The sequence below is a fragment of the Eumetopias jubatus genome, unplaced genomic scaffold (assembly GCF_037043125.1).
Source record: "Eumetopias jubatus isolate StellerSeaLion01/CBP00866 unplaced genomic scaffold, mEumJub1_p1.0 scaffold_7, whole genome shotgun sequence".
Taxonomy (NCBI): Eukaryota; Metazoa; Chordata; class Mammalia; order Carnivora; family Otariidae; genus Eumetopias; species Eumetopias jubatus.
The window spans coordinates 122,821,835-122,844,354 of NW_028274813.1; the positions used below are offsets into that span (position 1 = coordinate 122,821,835).

General features: G+C 49.8%; 2 protein-coding genes across 3 annotated transcripts; both read right to left on the reverse strand.

The window, feature by feature from the left end:
* Positions 1-3,615: 3,615 nt before the first annotated feature.
* On the reverse strand, positions 3,616-9,334 carry NGRN (neugrin, neurite outgrowth associated). The gene is made up of 3 exons (XM_028122199.2): positions 9,152-9,334; positions 8,650-8,760; positions 3,616-4,714 (listed from the first exon to the last, which is right to left on the reverse strand). Exons 1-3 carry the CDS (start codon positions 9,313-9,315, stop codon positions 4,105-4,107), a joined length of 885 nt encoding a protein of 294 aa, XP_027978000.2. The 5' UTR covers positions 9,316-9,334; the 3' UTR covers positions 3,616-4,104.
* Positions 9,335-10,067: 733 nt separating this feature from the next.
* TTLL13 (tubulin tyrosine ligase like 13) lies at positions 10,068-20,551 on the reverse strand. 2 transcript variants are annotated; one of them, XM_088025171.1, is made up of 14 exons: positions 20,290-20,551; positions 19,913-19,953; positions 19,079-19,197; positions 17,073-17,203; positions 16,673-16,829; positions 16,127-16,270; positions 15,680-15,765; positions 15,170-15,401; positions 14,499-14,683; positions 12,524-12,709; positions 12,044-12,224; positions 11,567-11,746; positions 10,672-10,783; positions 10,068-10,329 (listed from the first exon to the last, which is right to left on the reverse strand). In XM_088025171.1, exons 1-14 carry the CDS (start codon positions 20,547-20,549, stop codon positions 10,073-10,075), a joined length of 2,271 nt encoding a protein of 756 aa, XP_087881297.1. In that variant the 5' UTR covers positions 20,550-20,551; the 3' UTR covers positions 10,068-10,072. The 2 variants fall into 2 exon arrangements, with proteins under 2 accessions (XP_087881297.1, XP_087881296.1); XM_088025170.1 differs by having other exon boundaries at positions 10,672-10,990; positions 14,490-14,683.
* Between the last annotated feature and the right edge of the window lie 1,969 nt (positions 20,552-22,520).

Sequence of the window (22,520 nt, forward strand, 5' to 3'; positions counted from 1 at the left end):
GGACATAGCTACATCATGCAATGTTGCAATGTGTGGACCTTGTTTGGATCCTAATTCCAAGAAATGAAGCATAAAAGTAATTTATGAAATAGTAAGAGAATATGATCAGGATATTAGCTGATACTAATTACTAAAACTTTTAAGGTACAGTAATGGCTTATGTGTCTATGTTAAAAAGGAGTTAAGAGGGCACTGGGGTGGCTCAGTCAGTTGATCATCTTTTTTCTTTTTTTTTAAAGATTTTATTTATTTATTTGACAGAGAGAGAGCGAGAGCAGGAACACAAGCAGGGGGAGTGGGAGAGTGAGAAGCAGGCTTTCCGCTGAGCAGGGAGCCCGATGCAGGGCTCGATCCCAGGACCCTGGGATCATGACCTGAGCCGAAGGCAGCCGCTCAACCAACTGAGCCACCCAGGCGCCCCATCTTTTTTTTTTTTTAATATTTTATTTATTTGACAGAGAGAGAGAGACAGCAAGAGAGGGAATACAAGCAGGGGGAGTGGGAGAGGGAGAAGCAGGCTTCCCGCGGAGCAGGGAGCCCAATGCGGGGCTCGATCCCAGGACCCTGAGATCGTGACCCGAGCTGAAGGCAGACGCTTAACGATTGAGCCACCCAGGTGCCCCAATCATCTAACTCTTGATTTTGGCTCAGGTCGTGGTCCCGGGGTCGTGGGATTGAGCCCCACGTCAGGCTCTGCTCAGCATGGAGTGTGCTTGTCCCCCCTCTGCTCCTCACCCCTGCTCTAAAAAAATAAAATCTTAAAAAAAGTTTGGGGTGCCCGGCTGGCTCAGACAGAAGAGCATGTGACTCTTCCTCTCAGGGTCCTCAGTTCGATCCCCACATTGTGTGTAGAGATTACTAAAAAAATTAATAAACTTAAAAAAAAGGGAGTCCTTATCTCTTTCAGATACATAGTATACAGATGAAATAATTATTTACAGATGAAATAATATGAAGTATACAGGTTTCGCTTCCTTTTTTTTTTAGAGATTTTATTTACTTATTTGCGGTGGGGGGGCGGGGAGAGCAAGCGCACAAGCAGGGGGAGCGGCAGGCAGAGGGAGAAGCAGGCTCCCCACTGAGCAAGGAGCCCGATGCCCCAGGACCCCAGGATCATAACCTGAGTCAAAGACAGGCGCTTACCTGACTAAGCCATCCAGGCATCCCATAGGATTCACTTTAAAATAAGCCAGGGGGAGCTGTGGGGCAAGTATGGGAGATAATGAAAAAAGATTGGCCATTTGTTAAATGTTAAAGCGGAGCAATGTGTACACAGGGTTCATTGCATTACAATATTATCCCCACTTTCCTGTGTTTGGAAAATCCTATAATACAAGATTAAGCAAGAAACAAACAAGAAACTTTTGGGCTTCAAGAGCTTATCTAGTGTTTTATACTGAGCTTTTTCTACCACCTCGCCATCAGATCAAATCTCTGCAGAGAGGTGATAACTGCCTGAGCGGATTGGTGACACATAGACCCTCCAAGGCACAGGGACTTCAGTATCTTCTGTTTGTAGTTTGCTAGCCTCTGGGGCTTTGACGCCAAGGTCGCCAGGAGGTGTCCATTCCACCCACAGCCACTTTATCTCCAATTTAGGCAGGGCCCCGCCAACTGTTGCTTCCTCCACCAGACCCTGCACTATGCCCCAAAGTGCAGCTCCAACTCACGCATTGTGATGTCAATGTCTTTCATCACGTCATGAAACAGGACTGCCTGGGGGTAGGGCACCATAGAGTCCTATGACCTCAGCCCATTGGAACACAGACTGGGTGAATCCCTCAGCCGCCTTTCCAGCTTGGGCTGGGGTAAGGGGATGCAGTTTCCCAAAACACTGCAGTGCTGGTGAGTTAGGATCTGAGACAGGCTGATGGAATAAAGCAGGAGCAGAGGCGCCTGGGTGGCTCAGTGGGTTAAGCCTCCGACTCTTAGTTTCAGATCAGGTCATGATCTCATGAGTTGTGAGACAGAACCCAGAGATGGGGCGGGGGGGGGGGAGGGGGGGGCTGTGCTCAGCAGGGAGTCTGCTTTAAGATTCTTCCCTCTGCCCCTCCCCCAACTCACGGAAGCACTCTCACTCAAATAAATAAAAATCTTTAAAAAGGAATAAAGCAGGAACAGGTCAACCCAGAGGAAGCTTAGGTCTTGTTGGCTGAGGTCTGGATGGGTAGGCTGGCAAAGGTAAAAGGCAGGGTTTTCTGCCATACCGGCCTGGCTGATTCATGGTGAGCTTCTCCAACCATTTCTTTACTCAGCCAATACTGAAATCGATGTTAGGAGCTGAAACTACAGCAATGAACACAGGTCTCCTGCCCCCATGGGCAAGGTGCATGATGACAAACAATACAGCAGTAATCTATTTCAAATGCCAGGGAATATTAAACACGGTGTGGTGACAGAATGTGAAGGGTGTTGCTTTAGACTGGGTGATGAGGGAAAGCTTAAGAAAGTAACATTTGATCTGAGGCTTGAATGACATGGAACCAGCCACGTGAAAATCTGGAGACAAAGAACCAGTAGGTGCAAAACCTTAGATTGGGATTTGCAAGACTGGAAAAAAGATTTAAGCTTAGTATGCAATAGGATGGTAGAGGATGAGGTAAATGGAAAACATCAAAGCTTTTTAATGATAGCTTCTAATTTTCCATAACCCACGGGGGAAAGTCAAATGACTTGCAGGGGTTAAAAATTAGTCAAACAGCATCTTCCACCTCTTAAAATGACCAAAACGTTCTAAGGGCAAATTACCTTGTTTTTTAAATCATAAAAAAATTGATAGTGTCACGATAGTGACAGAGCAGGGAGAACAGGGCCTTATCTGCCCACTGCTGTATTACCAGCACCTGGATTCTCTTACTTTGGCATGTGACAGGGCCTTGCCATTCGTATTGAACAAATGCCCAAGTTAACAGTAATCAATGAGATTGTAATCGCTATTAACGACATTTGAAATAGCAATGAGATTCATGAACAGACTCGATGATGGTTTGGAAAATCAACTATTTTCATTAAATATCCTGCATATATTCAAATTCTGAATAACCAGTATTTTGCCAGTGACTTGTTAAAATGAGGTATGACTGAAAACTGTCCTCAAGACTCTTGTGTTGCTTGCATGTGTCTCATTCTATTTTGTCTATTGATCATCACTTTCTGGTTATAATGAAGTCTCTCAAAGAATCGGTAAATTAATACCCGTTCTCGCCCACATCACAGCTCCCTTGGAAAAATCTGATGACAACTGTAAAATTAGATGCTATTCAAGCTTTTGAAAGTAGCTTAGAGATTATGCTGAGGGCCCTAAAGCCTTTGCCTGCTTTTTTTGTGGGGGAGGGGTCAATCCCCCATACTCCAATCTCTTTCAAAGCCCCAGCAACTGAAGGAAAGAAGACCTACTTTAGACCAGGTGATTAGGGAAGGCCCAATTTTTAGCTGTCAAAATCTATTACTAAGCAGGGTGAACTGCATAGGGCCCTTTGTTGGGAACACCTCAGGCTCCATCTCTCTCCCAGTGTTTAACGTTCAAGGACAAGGGACCCACCCTTTGCCTCTTTCCCTCCCTCACTCCCCAGGTTCACAGGTAAACCCTCCCACCCCAGAGAGCACCAATCAACACAAACTGCTACATTTTATTTTTGCACATAATGAAAACAATCAATTGACTAAGCAGTTCCAGAATTATTAATGTTCATTAATCAAGAAGTAAGTGAGGTCAGAAGGCAAACTTTTCATTTTTTCCCAAACATATATTGCAAGTATCACAGAAAGTCCTAACAATACATGCAACATGGGCTAGTTTCAACATAGAGAGCCCAGGCAAGAAGGGTGAGTACTAAAGATCCAGGTGGGTCAGACCAGGAGCAGTGCTCCAGGAAGCTAGAAATCTACCGAGCCAGTCATTAACCCTGCCCTGCCATACACATTTGCCCTGTGAAGTTCACTGCATTTTGTCAGATTCAAATGAGCAGCTCTTTCCTCCCACATTCCAGGCTCATTATTTCCTCCTGTCCCAAGGTGGATAATCCATAGACAGAAGTCCAGGCAGCTCCAAATATACTCTCCCAGCTGTGTTTCACTTGGCATCCACATAAGCCATGCTCCAGCTCAAATTCTGTACAGGAAGTTCCCATTGCTATCGAAGAACTCTCGCCCCCTCTGGACTACTTTGCTGCTGAAGTTCTGATCACCTGGCTCCTGTGCCTTCACATCTTCCAGCTTGTCACTTGGCAATCCATAACCATCAGTTCCTCTCTTGCCCGCACCGTCACTGGTGGAGTATTTCTGCAGCTCTCGCTGATGACCTACGGCCGCTGCAACAGGCACGGAGCGCTCCTCCTCCGGGACCCGGATTCCTTTATTCCCTCCCTTCTGTCTCCTTGGTGTATTTGTACCATGAGTGTTTGATTCTATCACGTGCAAAGCTGTGCTGTGACCCCAGCCTTTGAATGAGGATTCACCCCTTTGCAGCAACAAAGAGCCTGATCCAGAGTGGCTTGCAGATAGCGACTTCAAGGTATCCCCAAAGCTGGGGAGCTGCTGGAGTGGGTAGGCAAGCCCAGCTTTCTTAAGGACTTTTTGATCCTGCTTCAGCTTCTGCTCCAATGTGGGTACAAACTTGCTTTTTAAAACCCTTCGGATCACATCAGTGCTGACACCAAAGCCTTCAGCTAATCTAGGAACTGACCAGGACTCTGCAAATTCTTTATGTAAATACCTATGGGAAAAAGGATTAGGTTTTCAAGGTGTGAAGCAGTCTGCTATCAAAGTGGCTAAGGGATAATCTAGTGATATTTATGTGAAAAGAAGAGGGCTCGGAAGAACTGCAAACATACATAGCCTCTACCTTTGCCACTAAATGGCTGTATTCCATTCCTGTGAGCTGACAGCAACACCCAACCACTCCTAAGTCACTTTATTTCTGTCAACTAAACTCCTCCCACTGTGCACCAGGCCCCCAGGCCCCTGGTAGATCCTGGAGATGCATGAAGACTGTCCCTCCTTTCAAAGAACATAAAATCTGGTGGTGGAGACAGAATATTAACATATATAACACCAGTGTGGTAAGTCCTAGGAGAGGATGCTGTCAGAGCACCCAGGAGAGACCCAGGGATAAGATATCCCAACACCTGAGGCGTGGCTCGGGATTTGCTTCAGAAGCCCACCTACAGCTGGTGTGAAAGGACGAAGAGTACCAAGACGAAGAGTACTAAGCTGGGGAGGAGAGAAAGAAGAGATCAAAGGTACTGATGATAGCCAGGGCAGCATATAAAATGCAGAGCAGTACATTACCATTGCTGGCAATAGCTCAACTTGTCCAACAGTGAGGACAGGAAGACGATCATGTCATGCTTACAAGTCTGGAGTTTATCCCAAAGCAACAGTGAACCAAGGAAGGATTTTTTTTTTCTATTGAGCTATTTCTTTAAGATACAGTTTGAGTTGTGAATTCATGGTAGTAAAGGATATGAACATTTATATAACTCTTACTATACACTGACCCTTTTTTTTTCTCAGCCAGATGCACTAATTTCAAATGAGATATTGCTACTTTTTTTTTTAATTTTATTTATTTCAGAGAGAGAGAGAACATGAGAGAGATAGAAAGCACGAGAGGGAAGAGGGTCAGAGGGAGAAGCAGACTCCCCGCCGAGCAGGGAGCCCGATGTGGGACTCGATCCCGGGACTCCAGGATCATGACCTGAGCCGAAGGCAGTCGCTTAACCAACTGAGCCACCCAGGCGCCCCCAAGGAAGGATTTTTAAGTGGGTGTATTCAAAAATAGAAGAATTGCAATTCAGGACACACAAGCTATGGCAAACCATATGCAGGTACAGGAAGGACTTTAAGCAGTGGAATGCCACAAGCAGCTTTTCATTTTGAAGCTCAATCCGGGGGCAGTTTTCAGTGGCAGGACTAGAGATGGAAAAATCAGGCAAGAGGCTGTCCCGGTAATGCAGGCAGTCTGAACTGCGGCAGCTGCAAAGAAAGCAGGAAAAGGAAGAGAGCTGAGAACTGTTATAGGAAGGCCATATGGTAGAGCTTGGTAAGGACTAAATATTGGGGGTAGAAGTCAGCGCAGATTCAGGCTTTCAGCCTGAGTGATTGGCGGGACCATTCAGGGATAGAGCGAAAAAAGGAGCAAAACGAAGTCAACAGGGAATAATGATCAATTTTCTTTTGTTACATGGAGTTTGCTATTTTATTATGTTGGGTTTGAAAAACATGTGTGACATCCAAACAGAGATGGTCTAGTGCGTGGTTGAATATATACAGGTCAGAAGAAAAGCACGGCCTGGAGATGACAGATTTGGAAGTCATAAATGAAGAGCAGGGGTGGTTGAAGCCACATGAATGAAACAGGTGGAGAGAGAATGACCAAGGACACAATTCTAAAAAACAGCAGTATTTAAGATACAGGAGGAACGACAGGAGCCCAGGAAGGAAAGTGAGAAAAGCAGCTCTAGAACTAAAAGTGAGTGGGCGCCTGGGTGGCTCAAGATGGTTAAGCAACTGCCTTCGGCTCAGGTCATGATCCCAGGGTCCTGGGATCGAGTCCCGCATCGGGCTCCCTGCTCCTTGGGAGCCTGCTTCTCTCTCTCTCTCTCTCTCCTTCTCTCTCCCTCTCTCATGAATAAATAAATAAAATCTTAAAAAAAAAAAAAAAGAAATAGAAGTGAGTAGTACCTTGGATCAAAGGAGAAGAGAATTAATTTCAAGAAAACACACTACAAGATCAAATGCTGCCAAAACATTAGAAAGGCTAGTGACTAGGGGCGCCTGGGTGGCTCAGTCGTTAAGCGTCTGCCTTCGGCTCAGGTCATGATGCCAGGGTCCTGGGATCGAGCCCCGCATTGTGCTCCCTGCTCCACGGGAAGCCTGCTTCTCCCTCTCCCACTCCCCCTGCTTGTGTTCCCTCTCTTGCTGTGTCTCTCTGTCAAATAAATAAAATGAAATCTTAAAAAAAAGAAAAAGAAAGACAGAAAGGCTGGAGACTAGAGTGTCAGGAGTGCCTAGCACTGAGGAAGTCACTGAAAGATTTGTGGACAACGGTTTCACTGTTGTGACCAAACAAACCAGGACAGGCAGCCAGGAAGAGCTACCTGCGAACAAAAGGACGAAGGAGAACCTGAGGTGACAGATGTAGGTCTCTGAGGAGTTAGGTACAACTATGGCCTAGTGCAGAGGATCGGTCCTAGACAAGTAAAGGGCTACCACTTCCCCTGGTTTGTAAACACTGAGAACGGGAAATAAAGAGGAAGACCAAGAAGCTTTAAAGGGCTCTTAACTAATGGTCAGTTTTTTCTTTGAAGTAAAAGGGTATCTATTAACCACAGAAAGGGAGGTGACAGGAAGATTTGGAAAAGCCGTTGTTCAAGAGGGGAAAGGAGGCTGACATGAAACAGGTGCTACAGGCTCACAAAATCTCCTTGCTCTACAGAATCCCCTTCCTTCTAAGTGTCAACTTCAGAGTCATTCTAATGGGAATGGAAAAGGACACATAACTTATGGAAGCCTGCTTAGCAATATTCATCAAAATGCAAATCCATCTGCCCTTGCACCCAGCAACTCTACTTCTAAAGTAGGTACACAACAAATACACAGGGTAGATACGTGGAATCATGTGTATATTCAGGAGAGCACTATTTGTGACAGCAAGTGAATGCAAACAACCCAAATACACATCATGAGAGACTGGTTAACTAAATTATGAATTACTGGGGCCCCTGGCTGGCTTAGTCAGTAAAACATGCAACTCTTAGTCTCAGGGTCACGAGTTTGAGCCCCACACTGGGCATAGATATTACTTAAAAAAAAAAAAAAAAAAAAGTTATGATTTACTATGATTTCTCCAAAAAAAGAGCTTTCTGTTCTGAAGTGGAAAGATCTATGAAATAGGTGAAAAGGGGCTCCGGCCTGGCTCAATCAGTACACAAGACCCTTGTTCTCCAGGTTGTGAGTTCGAGCCCTGTGTTGGGTGTACAGATAATTTGAAAAGAAAATCTTTAAAAAAAAATGTAAAGAAAAAGAAATATGTGAAAAAGGAAAAGTGTAGAACAGTATTTACAGTATTCCGTTTGTGATTAAGGAAATGAAAATAAAAACCTATATTCATACTCCTATTTGCATAAAGAGACTTGGAAAAAGGCACAAAAAGAGTTCCATGGGAGACTGGCTGGGATTAAAACTTTGCAATGTGTATACCACATTACACTGTTCTGATTTTCTAATTTTGAACCATATGTAATGTATTGTCCCTTCAAAACAACAAACATTAAGACTTAAAAAAAAAAAAAGATCTCTTATGATTTTTAAGATAGGGATTTTCTCTTCAGAAAAACGTACATAACATAACCATGGAAGCCCCCATCCCTGACCTTCGCTTAAGAACGTCACGATCTACGGTTGAGGTTAAATGATGGGATGTCTTGCAGCTTACTCTTTTAAAATTTCAGCAAAAACGAACCAACTGTGTCCTGATGTTAAGAACTATTAAATTTAGATGACAAGCTTACGGAAATTCGTTATGCTATTCCACCTGTCATTTAGAAATTTTAAATGATAAAAAAGTAAAATATAAAAATAACGTTCTAGGCCCCCCCGTATCCCTCACTTCTCATCACAGCAGATCCCAACTACAGCGAGTCTTACCGGATCTGTTCCACGGCTTTCCACGTCAGGGTCCTGGGCGGGGCACCCGGCGCTTCCATTTGCCTCCGAATTTTCTGGAACCGGGCGGCTTTTTTCTGTCGTTTCAGGGTGCTGGGGGAGAGAAGCCATGCGTGGGAGCAGACTGGGTGGCTGAACAGCCTCGGGCTAAATCACAAAGAGCCCAGCCCTCTTCTGTTTGCAAGGGCAACCAGGCCATGTGTGTTGGCTCAGACCCGCTCCATACACCTCCCCAGAAATCTAACACCTAACACAGCCCGTAAGCATGCCGAACTTTCTAAACGGGTGATGAAATACGTCACTAGTGAAGAAAGCTGTGGTCCCAAAGGAGCCGCACGCCTGCCCCTGCGCCCCTGACAACGGATAAGAAACAAGGGCTAAGGCGGATACGGCGGCACGACGCCCGGCTCCAAGGGGGCGCGGCCTGGAGCGCAGGGGCGCGAAGCCCTACTTCAGGCTGAGGGGCCCGGGAAGGAGCCGGTACCTCTCCACCTCCTGCAGCTCCCGCTCCTCCGGCTCCCAGTCGGAATCGGGGTCCGGCTCGCGGCCGAGAGAGCCGGGGTCTGCCACCCCCCGGGTCGCGAACCCACAGCGAGCAACAGCAGCACGTACACGCACGCCCAGCAAGAAGCTCAGAGTAACCGCCATGTTCACAACAGCCTTCGGCAGCCCGAAACACGCAGTACCGGAAGTCTGGGGGCGGGGGCGGAAGTGGACAGGCGGGCCGGAAGCAGGGATGGCCGCGGGTCTTTCCCGCTTCCGGCCGGGGGCGGGATATCTGGGCTTGAACCCGTGTGCGGCGCACCCTTCCCGGCAGCGGGTGTGGAGAGTATTGACCCTGAAAGGCAAGGGCCGGAATGAGGTAGAGGACGCTCCTGCAAAACGCCATAAACTTTAATAAAAAGACGGATTCATTTGCCAAGAGCCGCCCCTCCGCCCCAACGGCTGCCCAGGCCGGCCTGTCTCCCGCCACGGCGGCGGAAAGGGCGTCCCCTCGGCGGTCCTCTGATGACGACAGCCCCGTGCCTTGGGCACTCGGCTCCTCTGGGAAAGGGGCTCTTTGTCGCCAGGATGACCTCTAGCCCCGGGCTGCACCCGGGGTTCAGACCCATCACCTAGCAGTAAATCCAGGATAAGGTCTGAAGGGCGGGGATGAGTACATGGCCGACCCTGGCTCCTCTTCATCTTTTAGTCTTTACGGATCTGAAAATAATCTTAGGGTATTGAGGAATTCTTGGTGTCTTTTGTGTTTTGCCCTGTGCAAACAGGGTTCCTGGCCAGGGCTTTTCAAACTGAAGCTTGGTGACAGTCTTTCATTTAGCAAAGATTGAAGGCCCTCTGCTCCTTTGGAAACCTGAGAGGGGGCTCTCCAGGAGAGGTTGAGTGCTGGGCTTCCATCCTGCATTTACCTATGGTGGCTGATGTCAAGGAGGGCGGTGGTGCGCAGCATCAGGGGTGCAGAGGCAGGGCAGAGAGTGAGATCCCGGGCCTTGGGTGCTCTGTGTTCAGAGTCTGCCGCGGAGGGCAAGGCGCATTCAGTCCATGAGCCACTTGGCACTCTTTCTGGTTGCAGAAGATAGCCCTGCTTTGGGGTTAAAGAGGATGGCACTGATCCTGCCAGGGCTCTGTTTATGGCTTCTAGCCTTCTGCTGGCTTGGCCTTCTGCAGTGGAAACATGGGTCCCCTGAGTTGGTATTCACAGGAGATTCGCTCACCTCTTTAGCAACTGTTGCCCAATTACCAACACAGAGGAATGGGATCCCACGCTCGCCTCCAGCATCTTTACCACACTGTATTGTAATTGCGTGTTTACGTGTCTGTTTCCCTGTTATGTTTGTTGAGTGCTGGGACTGTACTTCTGCCATTTCTACCAGGGTCCACTACCTATCCCATTTCCACACTGGTGGAAGTGCCATGTTCTATTTTGGGAACATCCCAGCTGTAATGTTTGCTAGTGGGAATTTACACAAGTCAGAGTGACCAAAGCTAATTTCGCATACTTACGGCTAGTGAGCCTGACTCTGGCACTGGAAAAATAGCGCCTTCCAGATGTCTTCATTGACGGTGAACAGGGGCCGATGGCTGCTGGATCTCCTATCCAGTTGAAGTTCTTGGGCTGTAGGTGGCACCAGGAATGATGTGGAATTGCTGCGTTCGTGGCTGGTAGTGGCCCTAAGATCCTGGGGATCAATTCGTGGGCCCGGACTGGATGCAGGAAATGAGGGCGGCCCTGCTCTTTGGCGGCCCCTCTCATGAGGACCAGTGGGACCAGACTCACAGATTGCAGTTCTTGACGGCCCAGCCCGTCCTGGTGAAATCTAGGCTGGAGGAGAAGAGCAGCCCCTTACCACATTTCTTGTGAGGCTGGATGGAACGGTGTGAGAAAACAGGTAACTGAAGCATCTAGGCTGTGGCCACTATTTAACCCGTTGACTCCTTTGGAGCTCAGCAAAAACTGAGGACCCAATAGGCTTGCTACTAGCCCAGGGAATAGTGAATGCAGCAGCTGTTCTGTTGGCCCCAGTCTGTTTACTTATCACCCATTAGAGCCATGGTACTGGCAGTGCTAGGAAGAGATTACACAGAAGCCACCGAGGGTGGTGGCCTTGTTCTTTGTCAATCATGGGTTTGGGGTTATTGCAAGACTGGGATATAGAGAACAGGTCTCTTAGGAGAAGGTTGGGAGCTGCATTTTGCCAGATGTCATTACTACAAACAAGGGAGCTTGGGAACAAGTGCAAAAGGAACCCAGAGACCCTCTCCCAACACCCAGCATACTCTGCTTTCCCAGGCTCCGTGCCAGATACCATCACATTAGCGGCCTGTGCTGTGACCACCACCATGTGCTGCTGCAGCCCTTCCTCCTTTGCTCTGTGAGATGCTGCGGAGGGACCCTCACCCGATACTCATGAAGTTTTTTCTGGCCCCGGTGGCTGGGGTGCAGCATGCGCGTGAGCTGCTCTACAATACCGAGGCTTCGGATGAGATTCTCCCTTTGTAGCAGGGCCTTCACTCGCTCCAGCTCCTCTTCTTCCACGATTTCCTGAGGATGCCTGGTACCCAGGTGTACCGGTAGCAGCTATGAGATACATGAGAGATGAATGCAAGATCTCCAAGGGTGAGGCCCACACCATCAACAGGGATGGCTGCGGGACTCCTGCCCACTCTACCCACCCTCGCATCTCTTCCCTGGCCCTAGCGGAAGGTTCTCTGCCATCGTTCTCTCTCTCACCTCCTGGTCCACCAGGCCAGATCCAGTGTATTCATTAGGAACTCCTCTCTTTCACAAGAGGAGGAGAGGACAGCAAAGATTCCCTTCTCTAGGAGTCCCAACCCATTTCCTGCAGAAAGGCAAGAGCTACCAAACCCCTGACACCTCTTTCTCCCGGATCCGGTTCCGGTAAGCCAAGTGGGTGGAAAGTCCCTGGAGCCGGGCCCTGGATCGGCTCTTCTCCCCTGCTGATTCGCCCTGGTTCTGGTCCCTGTTTTCCTTTCGCCTCTTACTGCCTGAGGTCTCCTGCTGTTCCTGCTTAAGGCGGATCTCTTCCAGTTGCTGCCTGATAAGACACAGCAGCTTCAGATGCTGGAGAAATTGTGTTGGGGAGAAGCAGGGTGAGGGAAAGCGGGGATGGGAGAGTGGGGAATTATGATCTGTTGAGGAGACTGAAGGGAGAAGAATGAGGGGGAAGACGGGAAACCTCCTAAGTGGAAATGGAGTCACTAAGAGTCTGATAGGATGTATGACTCCATTCCTCTTTGCTCAAGTGTCTGGCTTCCTCTCTACCCTGCCGGGGAGCAAGTCAACCTCAGGATATGCCCCACCCAAGTGGACAGAGGAGAATGAAAGGCAGAGTACCTGGCACACTCTTCTCTGGCCTTGGAAGCAGCAGTCTCCTGGAAAAGGGAGCCATTGTGCTTGAAGAAAGGTGTGTACTTCTCCGTGTCAGGCCCAGGGTAGATCCGCCGGTACCCCCCGAGGTGGGAATCCTCATAGCGCTCCTGGTCCAGTATTGCTGCGTGGGACGACTCAATGTGTTCTCGCCTATGGAAACCAAGCTCAGAGTGAGTCAGGAGGATTGTGAGAACGTTCAGTGAGGAAAGGAAGGCTGGCCGAGGCTTTGAGGATCTCCTGCTAGCTTCATGGCCTTTCCCATGTAGGGAAAGCTGCCAAGGCCATTGGGCCAATCCCACCTGTGTGCAGCCATGGAAACAGAGGCTTGACTTCCAGAAATCGGGTTTTCATCTTAAGTGCAAAGGGGTCCCCTCATAAGCTAGTACTCTAAGTTATCACAATCTTTTAGGTTTCTGATTATAGAGTAATCTATGTTAATTACAGAAAAAGCAGAAGCGCAAAAAGAAGATCAAACCTCCCATAATCTTACTGTGCAATTAGTATATTGGTTATGAGCATGGACTCAGGGGCAGGACCCCCAAGTCTGAATCCCAGCTTTGCTACTAACTACTTTGCTCTTTCTCTATTCCTTCCTTCCTTTCTTGTTTCGGACAAAAATGGGATCATACAACAATATTTTACAATGGCTTTCCAGTATTCGAGTGATTCTATGATTGTACCTTATTTATTTTTTTAAGATTTTATTTATTTATCTGACAGAGACACAGCGAGAGAGGGAACACAAGCAGGGGGAGTGGGAGAGGGAGAAGCAGGCTTCCCGCGGAGCAGGGAGCCCGATGTGGGGCTCGATCCCAGGACCCTGGGATCATGACCCGAGCTGAAGGCAGACGCCTAACAACTGAGCCACCCAGGCGCCCCTGTTTTTTTATTTTTTTAAAGATTTTATTTTGAAGTAATCTCTACACCCAACGTGAAGCTGGAACTCACAACCCCGAGAACAAGAGTCACATACACTCATAGAATCGCTTAAATACTAGGAAGCCTATTTAACTATTGGACTTATTAAGCATACAGGGCGCCCCTGTATGTCTGTTTGATAAGTCCAGTAATTTTCAGCCCTTTTCCCTGCTGAAGGACATGATTCATACAGTCACGTGTGCAGTCCCACTGTGGGAATCCCCAGCACATTTACAGTTATACTTCCCCTCCATTCACACACTTGAGTGCCTACTGTGTGCCAGGCCCTCAGGAAATCATGACAAATCAAATACACACTGGCCCTGCATATTGCAATGCAGGTGGCGAAGAGCAATGTTGTTATGGGAATAATTCTAAATCTACTCCAACTCATTTGTACGTATTATTAACATAATAATTTAGTATCAGCAACAAATCACCATGTTTGTAACCCATCTTACAATGAAAGCAACAGTGGGTGAAAAAGACTGATTTTAACAATCCCTTATTGTTGAATGACTAAACTGTTTTCTGTTTCATTATTATAAACTTTCTAGAGGGGCTTTGTCAAAAAAACAAAAGCAAGAACAAACAGCTCGTCAAACGGCATAAAGCTCCTTATGTGCTAATATGAAATAGCTCCAAACGACACTGCTAAGCATGGTACAGAGAGTGCGAAAGTTACACTATTGTCTGGGTAAAGGGAGAAGAACAATCTGTATAAATATATATGTATATATGTAGGTACGTATGCAGTAAATGTTTGTGAAAGTATACATGTGACCCTAGGAACATAGATTAGCTCCTCCAGGGGGGGACACGGTAGCTGGAGAAGAGTTAAGAGATTATTCACAGTATCTTTTGAATTTTGAACATATTGTCTATGATAGGTCATATATTATCTGTGCAGAAGAAAAGTTATTCTTCATAGCTCATCAGCCCCAGACCACTTTCACCACCTAAAGTAGCACTCTTAACACCCAGGCCAGTGCTAACAAGACCACTCAGACACCTGGAGCACCTGGCTTCTCGTGGCTGCTGGTGGCACTGGAAAAGCCGCTCCTTGACTCGCCGCTTGTCTTCCTCCATCACCTTCCTTTTGTCACAGCCACGGAGGTTGACAAGGGTCATGGTATCGCAGAGAAGTGTATCCTTCACTTCTCGATCAAGGCGGGAGTCGGTGGTGAAACTTGGAGAGTGGTTTACCTGCCAGGAGGAGTCATTATCCACCCCATTCCTAGAACACCCAAGCAGGTGTGGTCTCTTGCAGGCCTGACTGGAGGCTCTAGTCAAGACATCCCCCCACAGAGGCCTCGGCCAAGGGGGCTGGGTGTTTCTGACTTCCAAGGCCACAGGACTCCGCCGCAGAGATCCCTCCAACACACAGGCTGATGGGAGCAAAGTAGACAGCCTGATTCTATAGACAGTGTGTCCCTAAAGACAAAGATTATCTGAGAAACACTTGGGATCTAAATCCTGGATTCCTATGGTGGAGGCCAGAGACCACAAAGATTTGGCTCAGCAGGTGGAAAGCAGAGAGATGATCTTACACCTTCTGCCGGTTCATCCCCACCCAGTGCCACCACGTCCCCCATTCTGTGTTCTACCAACTGAGTGCACTCCTACCCCAGGCATCCCGTTCAGGGTGGCCTCTGGACCTTGGTTTGGCAAAGCCCAAAAGACATTCCTCACCTCCAGCAGCCAGGGCTTCAGCTTGTGGTCCAGCAAGATGTCAAAACCAAGGATCTCAAAACAGGCACATGTACTTCCAGTCAGATATTGGGGAAAACAGGTTCGGTAGTTGTGGCGAAGAACAGAATGGGCTGAGATGATGGTTTTGATGATGATGTCCTCGATGTCCCCCCACAGCTCTCGGGGGTCGTAGCCATGTTCTCGCAGCGAGGTGTTGAGCATTGACAGCTTCCTGCGAGGCCCAGTGCTCAGAGGAGGACCCATTTCTACACCAGTGGGTCTGGGCCACAGACAGGAGGGTCTCTACCATTAACCCTACTTCCGGGCGCCTACGTGAGAGCTTGAAGTGGGGCTTGCTTACGGTGGAAGGGGGGGTGCTGCACTTAGAGGTCAGGCACAAGACAGGGGTCTGTAAAGATGGTTTTCCTGAGCAACTGGCCTCCCAAGAGCCAGCTCAGTTTCATGGGCTGCTGAGACTGTAGGGCTAAGGAGCAATCAGAGAGGGAGTACCTCTTACTGCCCACAGCATCATCTCGGACAAAATTCTCATTGTGTTTGTTGATAGCATAGTTGGTCAGGTGCATGCAGACGTCATCCTGGGAAGAGAGTGGCCCTGTGGCTCAGACTGCTTCCCTGCAGCACCCCTCTCCAGCCCTTCGTTGCGTTTTTATTACCCATCCCTCCCCGGGACGGCTCATCTCCTGTCCCTCTTCACCTAAGAACTGTCCCATAAGCCCCTGGGGAAGGATGTAGGCCAGGCTCCTCCAGGTAGGACCTTGCAGTAGTCACCACCCACCAAATGCTCTCCTCCCCGCCAGGTGCCAGGGTACTCACTGGTTCATTCCCAGTTCACGGATGACAATGATAAGCCTCTCTACTTGGTTTCTCCATAGAACCTCTGTGCTCACAAGAAGAGGTCGCCGCCCTGCCCCCCAGGACTGCTAGCTGGCCCCTTACCAGGTTGCTCTGGCTGGGCTCCACGTAGGGCACAGTGGCAAAGCGGGCCAGGCCCTCCTCATACATGAAAATCCGAAGAGGGTCACAGGATGTGATCAGGACATAGATTCGCATATCAAACTTGAAGCCATCAATGAGGAAGGGCTGAAAGCATGCAAACCCACCAGGGAAGAAAACCTCTGAAGTGCTCATTCTATCCCATGCACTGCTGTAAGCGTTTCAAATCATGATAACTCATTTAATTTCCATAGTAACCTTATGAAGCATAAAGTAGTTACTGCTATTATTCCCATTCAACAAATGAAGAAACTAAGGCACAGAAAGAATAAGAAATTGCCCAAGATCACACACCTAAGAAGTGGGAAAACTCAGATTCAGACCCAGACAGGCTGGCTCTGAACCATGGCTCTGGACTGCCTCCAAGTTAAGGGGAAACAGCAGGAAGGGTAGGAGCCGAAGGGTAGGCTGGCTTCCTCTCTGACACGGGGAGAGATGAGGCGCCCCAGGGCTCGGGGAGGGCCCTGGTGGTTCTGAGGCACCCTTCACCTTGGAGATGTATTGCTGGCAGATCATATGCTCTCCTGGCTTGATCTCCCGGGGATTTCGGGTGATGAAGATGCCCCGTCCCTGGCAGCCACTGTCTGGCTTGCAGATGTAAGTGCGGCTTTTTCGCTGACGACCATAGGACTGGAAGTCCCCAAAGCTACGTGCAGAGAGAGGCTGGTCAGAAGGCTTCGGTGCATCACAGCTGAGCCAGGCCCTGTGGAGCTCTGCTGTCCTGTCCACACTCTTCTGGAGCCTCCGTCTCGGACCTCCTTTTCTTAGACCAGCTGAAACTCTCATCCCTTGAGACTTTCTAGGTCACAAGGCCAGAGTCCGGAGGGAACGAGATGGTGAAACCTTTCTTCCCCAAGGATATGAGCCTGGGGAGCAAGGGCTCACTCACTCTGCAGGGAGGCACCAGGTGCGGGGGAAGATGTTGTACTCGGTAGGATAGAGTTTCTGCATGCGGTTGAGGTTCCGAGCCAGCAGATCTTTGCGGCAGATTTCTGTCATTCCAGGGAAGTGGTTGATTTTCTGAAACAGAGTCAGTTGGTTATCTACCCCCACCAGCAGAGTAAGCGGCAGTCCCTGGGGCCTTGGGCATACCAGGAGGACTGGAAAGGTCGAGGTAGAAGTCACAGTGGATGGGGTTCCTGGGTGGCTCAGTCGGTCAGGCATCCGACTCTGCATTTCAGCTCAGGTCATGATCTCAGTGTCCTGAGATCGAGCCCCTCATTGGGTTCTGTGCTGAGCATGGAGCCTGCTTGGGATTCTTTCTCTTTCCCTCTCTCTCTGTTCCTCACGCCCTACCCCCCACAAACACATGCACGTGTGCTCTCTCTCTCTCAAAAAAAGGGGGGGTGCCTGGGTGGCTCAGTTGGTTAAGCGTCTGGCTTCAGCTCAGGTCATGATCTCAGGGTCCTGCGATCGAGCCCCGCCTTGGGCTCCCCGCTCAGCTGGAAGTCCGCTTCTCCCTCTCCCTCTGCTCCTCCCCCCTGCTTGTGTTCTCTCTCTCTCTCAAATAAATAAAATCCTAAAAAAAAAAAAAAAAGTCACGATGGGGGTAAACACTGTACCCAATACCCTAAGGGAGAAAAGGAAGGTTCCATAAGGCAAGTGAGAACCTTGGCCTCCTTGGCCTCTCCCAAAACACACGTCCACCCTGAGGTCAGGAAATGAGGGGCAGCAAGAAGGATTTGCCAGGACTTTGGGCCTTCTAGCCACCTGATAACATCCCCCAGACCACCGGAGACTCGTCCTATAAGAAAAATTGGTGCATGGGAGCACAAGCAAACGAGAAACCATTTTCCAAAAGAGCAAAGGAAGTTGAGAAGCAGTCCCAGGAATGCCCTGCTACAGCGCCCCCCCCCCAAGGATATGATGGTGCCAGGGTGCCCGTTGGAACCCCAATGCCAGGAGGCAGCATCTCGCATTGGTTCTGGGCTGTCTCACTGGCTTTACCACTCGCTCGCTGCAGAAAATTCGTGTTTCCGAGCCTTGGTGTCCTCTTAACAAAAGGGTATCTGCCACTCAGGGTTGTTTTTGAGGATTTAATGAGGTAAGGGTGGTAAAAGCATTTAATACAGTGACTGACATTCAGTACATCGTCAAGGAATGCTGTTAATTATTGTCTCGCTCATCTTCCCACTGCTTCCTGCGTGTCCCTCCCTTGGGGCTTCTCGAGCACTTCGAGTTCACTCTCTGTCTCTCTCTCGGGCTCTTCTCCCGTGACTTGTTGTAGGACAAGTTACAGTCTCCTCAACTCCCTTCCTGGCTTCCCCTCAAACTAAGCCTGCAGATCTTTTTACATTCTTGTGTTGCTAACCACCACAAAGACCCAGTGAGAGGTCTGGCTCAGTCGTTCGGTGGAGTGGGTGACTCTCGATCTCCGGGTTCTGATTTCAAGCCCCATGTTGGGTATGGGGATTAACTTAAAAATAAAATCTTAAAAAAAAAAAAAGACGCAATTAGAGGATAACAAAAATGCCATGAAGAGGTTATATTCTTTTTGAGGAGCCATCCTTCCTGACTTTCTTGCTGCTGTGCTGAACCCCACACTGACTCTCAACGGATGCGGCCGCTAGGCTAAGCTGCTTAGAAGCTGGATCACTCTCCTGGCCCGGCTCTTGGCATCGAAGCTCCCTTCCAGCCTTCCCCTTAGCTGGGCTCACCTGCCCCGAAGGGGGCCAGCTGGGCACAGATGCCTTCAGGCTTCCTTCCTATAAGAGAAGTTCCAGAAACCCAAGAGGAGGATTTTTCCAGGGGAGCAGAAGCCCTGGCCGTGGCCTTTCCTGCTCTGCCCAGGGGGACAGCCACAGAGGGTGGCAGCCGCAGGTGCCCAAGCAGAAGGACAGGAGGACTCATTCAGGGACCATGGCCCCTTTAGGCCCTTGGGTCCGGAGGTTGTACCTGAAACCTCTTCATGTCCATGACTCGTTCCAGTGAGACAGAGCAGTCTGTCCAGTACACAGTCCATTCTTCGTCCTCCCCCACCTCCTTCAGGCCACACATTCGGGCTGCCCGACGCACTGTGGAGAGAGGGAGATCAGCGGGGCCAGCCGAGACACTGGCAGCAAGCCTTGGGATTGTAGCTGGGTCAGGTAAGGAAGAGACTCGGCCAGAGAGTGGGCTGAAGACGGAGGTGGTTCTTACCTCAGTGCTGCAGCTTAATTACCATGTGACAATTCCAAGGTCATGAGGCTGTCAGGGCCCTTCCAAAATCTGTGACAGAGAAAACTAGAGCCTGGCTCTCTCTGCTCCTGTCAGTCCTCTCTCTCTCAATTGGGATGGTTTCTGACCTGCAGAGCTGACCCTCTGGAGGGGTCACACTGGCACCTCCCACACTGGGTGGCCCCGTGGTGATGGCAGTGGGCACAGGAGGAGATGAAAAGATAGCTGATCTAGCTGGTCAGTTTTTTCTTTTAATTCCTGAAGCCCCCTCAAGGGCTTCCTTGGAAAAAAAAAAAACCGTGTTGACCTGTTCTCGTCTCAGTTCTGGTAAAATCTGGGGAGGGCAGGGCAATGGTGACCTTCAGTCACTTTTTTTCTTGCTAGCTAGCTGGGGGATTTCCACCCTACCACGAAGCCTAAGTGGAACAGTGGTATCTCAGCTGCTAGTAGCTCAGTTATAGGCCAGCCTAACAAGGTACAGGGGCTGGGAGCCTGACTGGGGGACCATCCCCAGAGCAAAACCTGCATGTGCCCTCTTATGCGCAGTGGTGTGTGAGTGAGCTGGGTGCTTACCGCTCTCATACTTGCAGTTGGTCAGGTTGATGGCCAGGGGTCTGGAATGGAGGAATAGCGGAAATCAGGCAGAGTGGGATAAAGGACAGACCCTGGGCTGCGAGGCACCCGACACATCTACAATGCAATTCATTTTCTCTGAAAGCCACTTAAAGACCAGGATGATAGAAAGGTGCCGAAAATGCAAACCAAGCCAGCTCAAATGGTTCAGAATTTTGTGTTTTTGTACTACCAAAAGGTTAATGATGTTCCTGTATTCCCTGTAGTCCTCTTTTGCAGATTAAAGGGAAGCCCCCCCCGAACTGCTGAAGGGAGGCCAAGGGGTGACTCTCTTCGGGAGCCAGGCAGGTGAGGGGGCCCAGGCACCTGTCTGTTACCTGCGTTTCCGCCTTCTCTTTCTCCTCCCAACTTCTAAGTCACCTGAGTCAGTTGGGGCTATGATTTTCTTTGGAATTTTCTTGGCCACAGTAGATAAGGGAACTCCATCCCCAAATTCCTTATAGTCAGCCTTTGAGAGTTCCTGCTGAGGAGAGTCAGAAGGGATGGTAGCTTCCCCTTGAACACATTCCTCCTCGGATTTCTCTTCCCCAACGTAGTCTTCCTCCGATTCGCTGGTCTTGCAGGTATTTGGCTCCATCCTCTTAGGTTCTGAGGAGAGAGGGTGAGAGTGAAATATGTATCAGAGCTTCCTTCCTCCAGGCCCAGGAAGGCCTGCAGGAGTCGGTGCAAAGGGCCTCCTTCATGGTGTTATAGGGGAACGTTGCTGGCCCCTCAGAACAGAACAATCCCACTGCAGAATGGGATGGTTTCCGAGTAGGTAATGGGGGCCGGGGAATGCCTGTGAAATGTTGGATTCCCCGACAATCCCTGATCATCCAAGATCACCCCTCCATACGACACACTGGGGTGCACGCAGAAGCTGGACAGAGCTGGCAGGCCCCATGACCGTGGCTTTTTTATTCCTGAATGGGAAGGGGGAATGGCTGGGCTTTGGGGGGAACTTCGATTTTAAAATAGAGCTGAAGACCAAAGGTCCCCCAAGCCGGCCCTTTCCCTGTCCCATGACTCGGTTTCTCCATGTGTACACACTGGCACTTGATGGCTAAGACCCCTTGGGCTCTGCTGGCAGAGGGGGAGCCCCTGGCGGACACTGCCCACCCGAGATTCCGAGGAGAGGGGAGGGGCTGCTGGGTCCGCCCCTAGCGGTCCGAGGCTGGTCTCAGGTGGTCGCTCATGTCCACCCTTCGCCCGGCTCCTGCTCCTTCCCGGGCGTCGCTGGGCCTCCGGGACCGCCCCCTTGTTCCACAGGACTGGCTGTCCCCGCCGATCGCGAGGGGGAGCCCGCTCCCCCCCGCTTCCGGGGTTCGCTCCTAGCTCGGAGATCCCGGCGGCGGCGGCGCCTCCTTGAGCAAGCCGGCAGCCGCCGCCGCCGCTGTCGCCATGGACACGAGGGCGGCCCCCATTGGAGAAGCGTTCTGGGGGCGTGGCCTTTCCGGAACCACACCCACTTGGGCGGGGGCCGAGGCCATTTTGCGCGCGGGCGGAAACGCCCGCCCTGGGGGTGGGGGCCTCGCCGTCGGGGTCGCGCCTCTGCGGCCGCTCTCGGGGCTGCATCTGCCGGGACCTGCAGTCGTTCCGCATTCGCGCCGCTTCGCACACGTCTCTCCCCAGCCTATCTCGAACGCGCGGGCCGGGCCCCGGAATTTGGCCAAGTCTGCGTTCGGGACAAACCCCTGCTTGCCTGCCTTCGGTGTTGCAGTGACCTGGGTGAACACGCTCGGCGCTCGGGAGGGACAGCCGTGAATAGCGCTCACCCTGCTGCGCTGCGTAACAGAGCGGCCGCCTCATAGCGCTCCTTCACCGTCGCCTTCACTGCCCCTCCTGACGTCCATACCCTCCGACCACCGAACTCAGTCCACCTTGTCATTTTAAAAAGACTATCCCGTGTGCCTAAATCTAGAGGACACTTTAAAATCTCCCTCCTTTAAAAACACGTGGGCACTGTTTGAGTCACCCATTTCTTGCTGTTTCTTCAGCATATATTCTGTTACTCCCTTCTTGAAATGCTTTGGAGTCCCTTGCCTTCCAGGACTATCATTTTTCTCATTCTTCGCACAAATATTTAGCGTTCCAGACACTGTTCTGGGACCTGAACCATCACCAATTCTTGCCTGAATTTGCCACCATGCAGCAACCTCTTAATTGGACTCTGATTGTTCTTCCCTCCCCTACACCCATCCATTACAGCTTAAGTATTCTTTCTAATGCAAATTGGATACTCCCCAATTTAAAACTCTTCAAGGTTTCCCATTAGATTAAATCCCAAACCCCTTGGTTACATAGGCCCTCAACCAAAATGCAAGCAGAGGTGGAGAGGTGCTGGGCTAGATCGTGCCTTCCTATCTTTCTATGGTGCTGGAAGATGAGTATGGAGGGTCCCCTAAGTGTTCCACACTTAAGCTTAAAAAAAGCTTCTGAATTCCCTTCTTGACAATTCATGAGCTATATAAACAGCTGAGAAGTACCATCATAAAGAAAACCTATTTCACACCCCCACAGCAGCACATGGCGCCCCCGCCATCTTAAGGAGAAACTTAGTTTGGCCAGA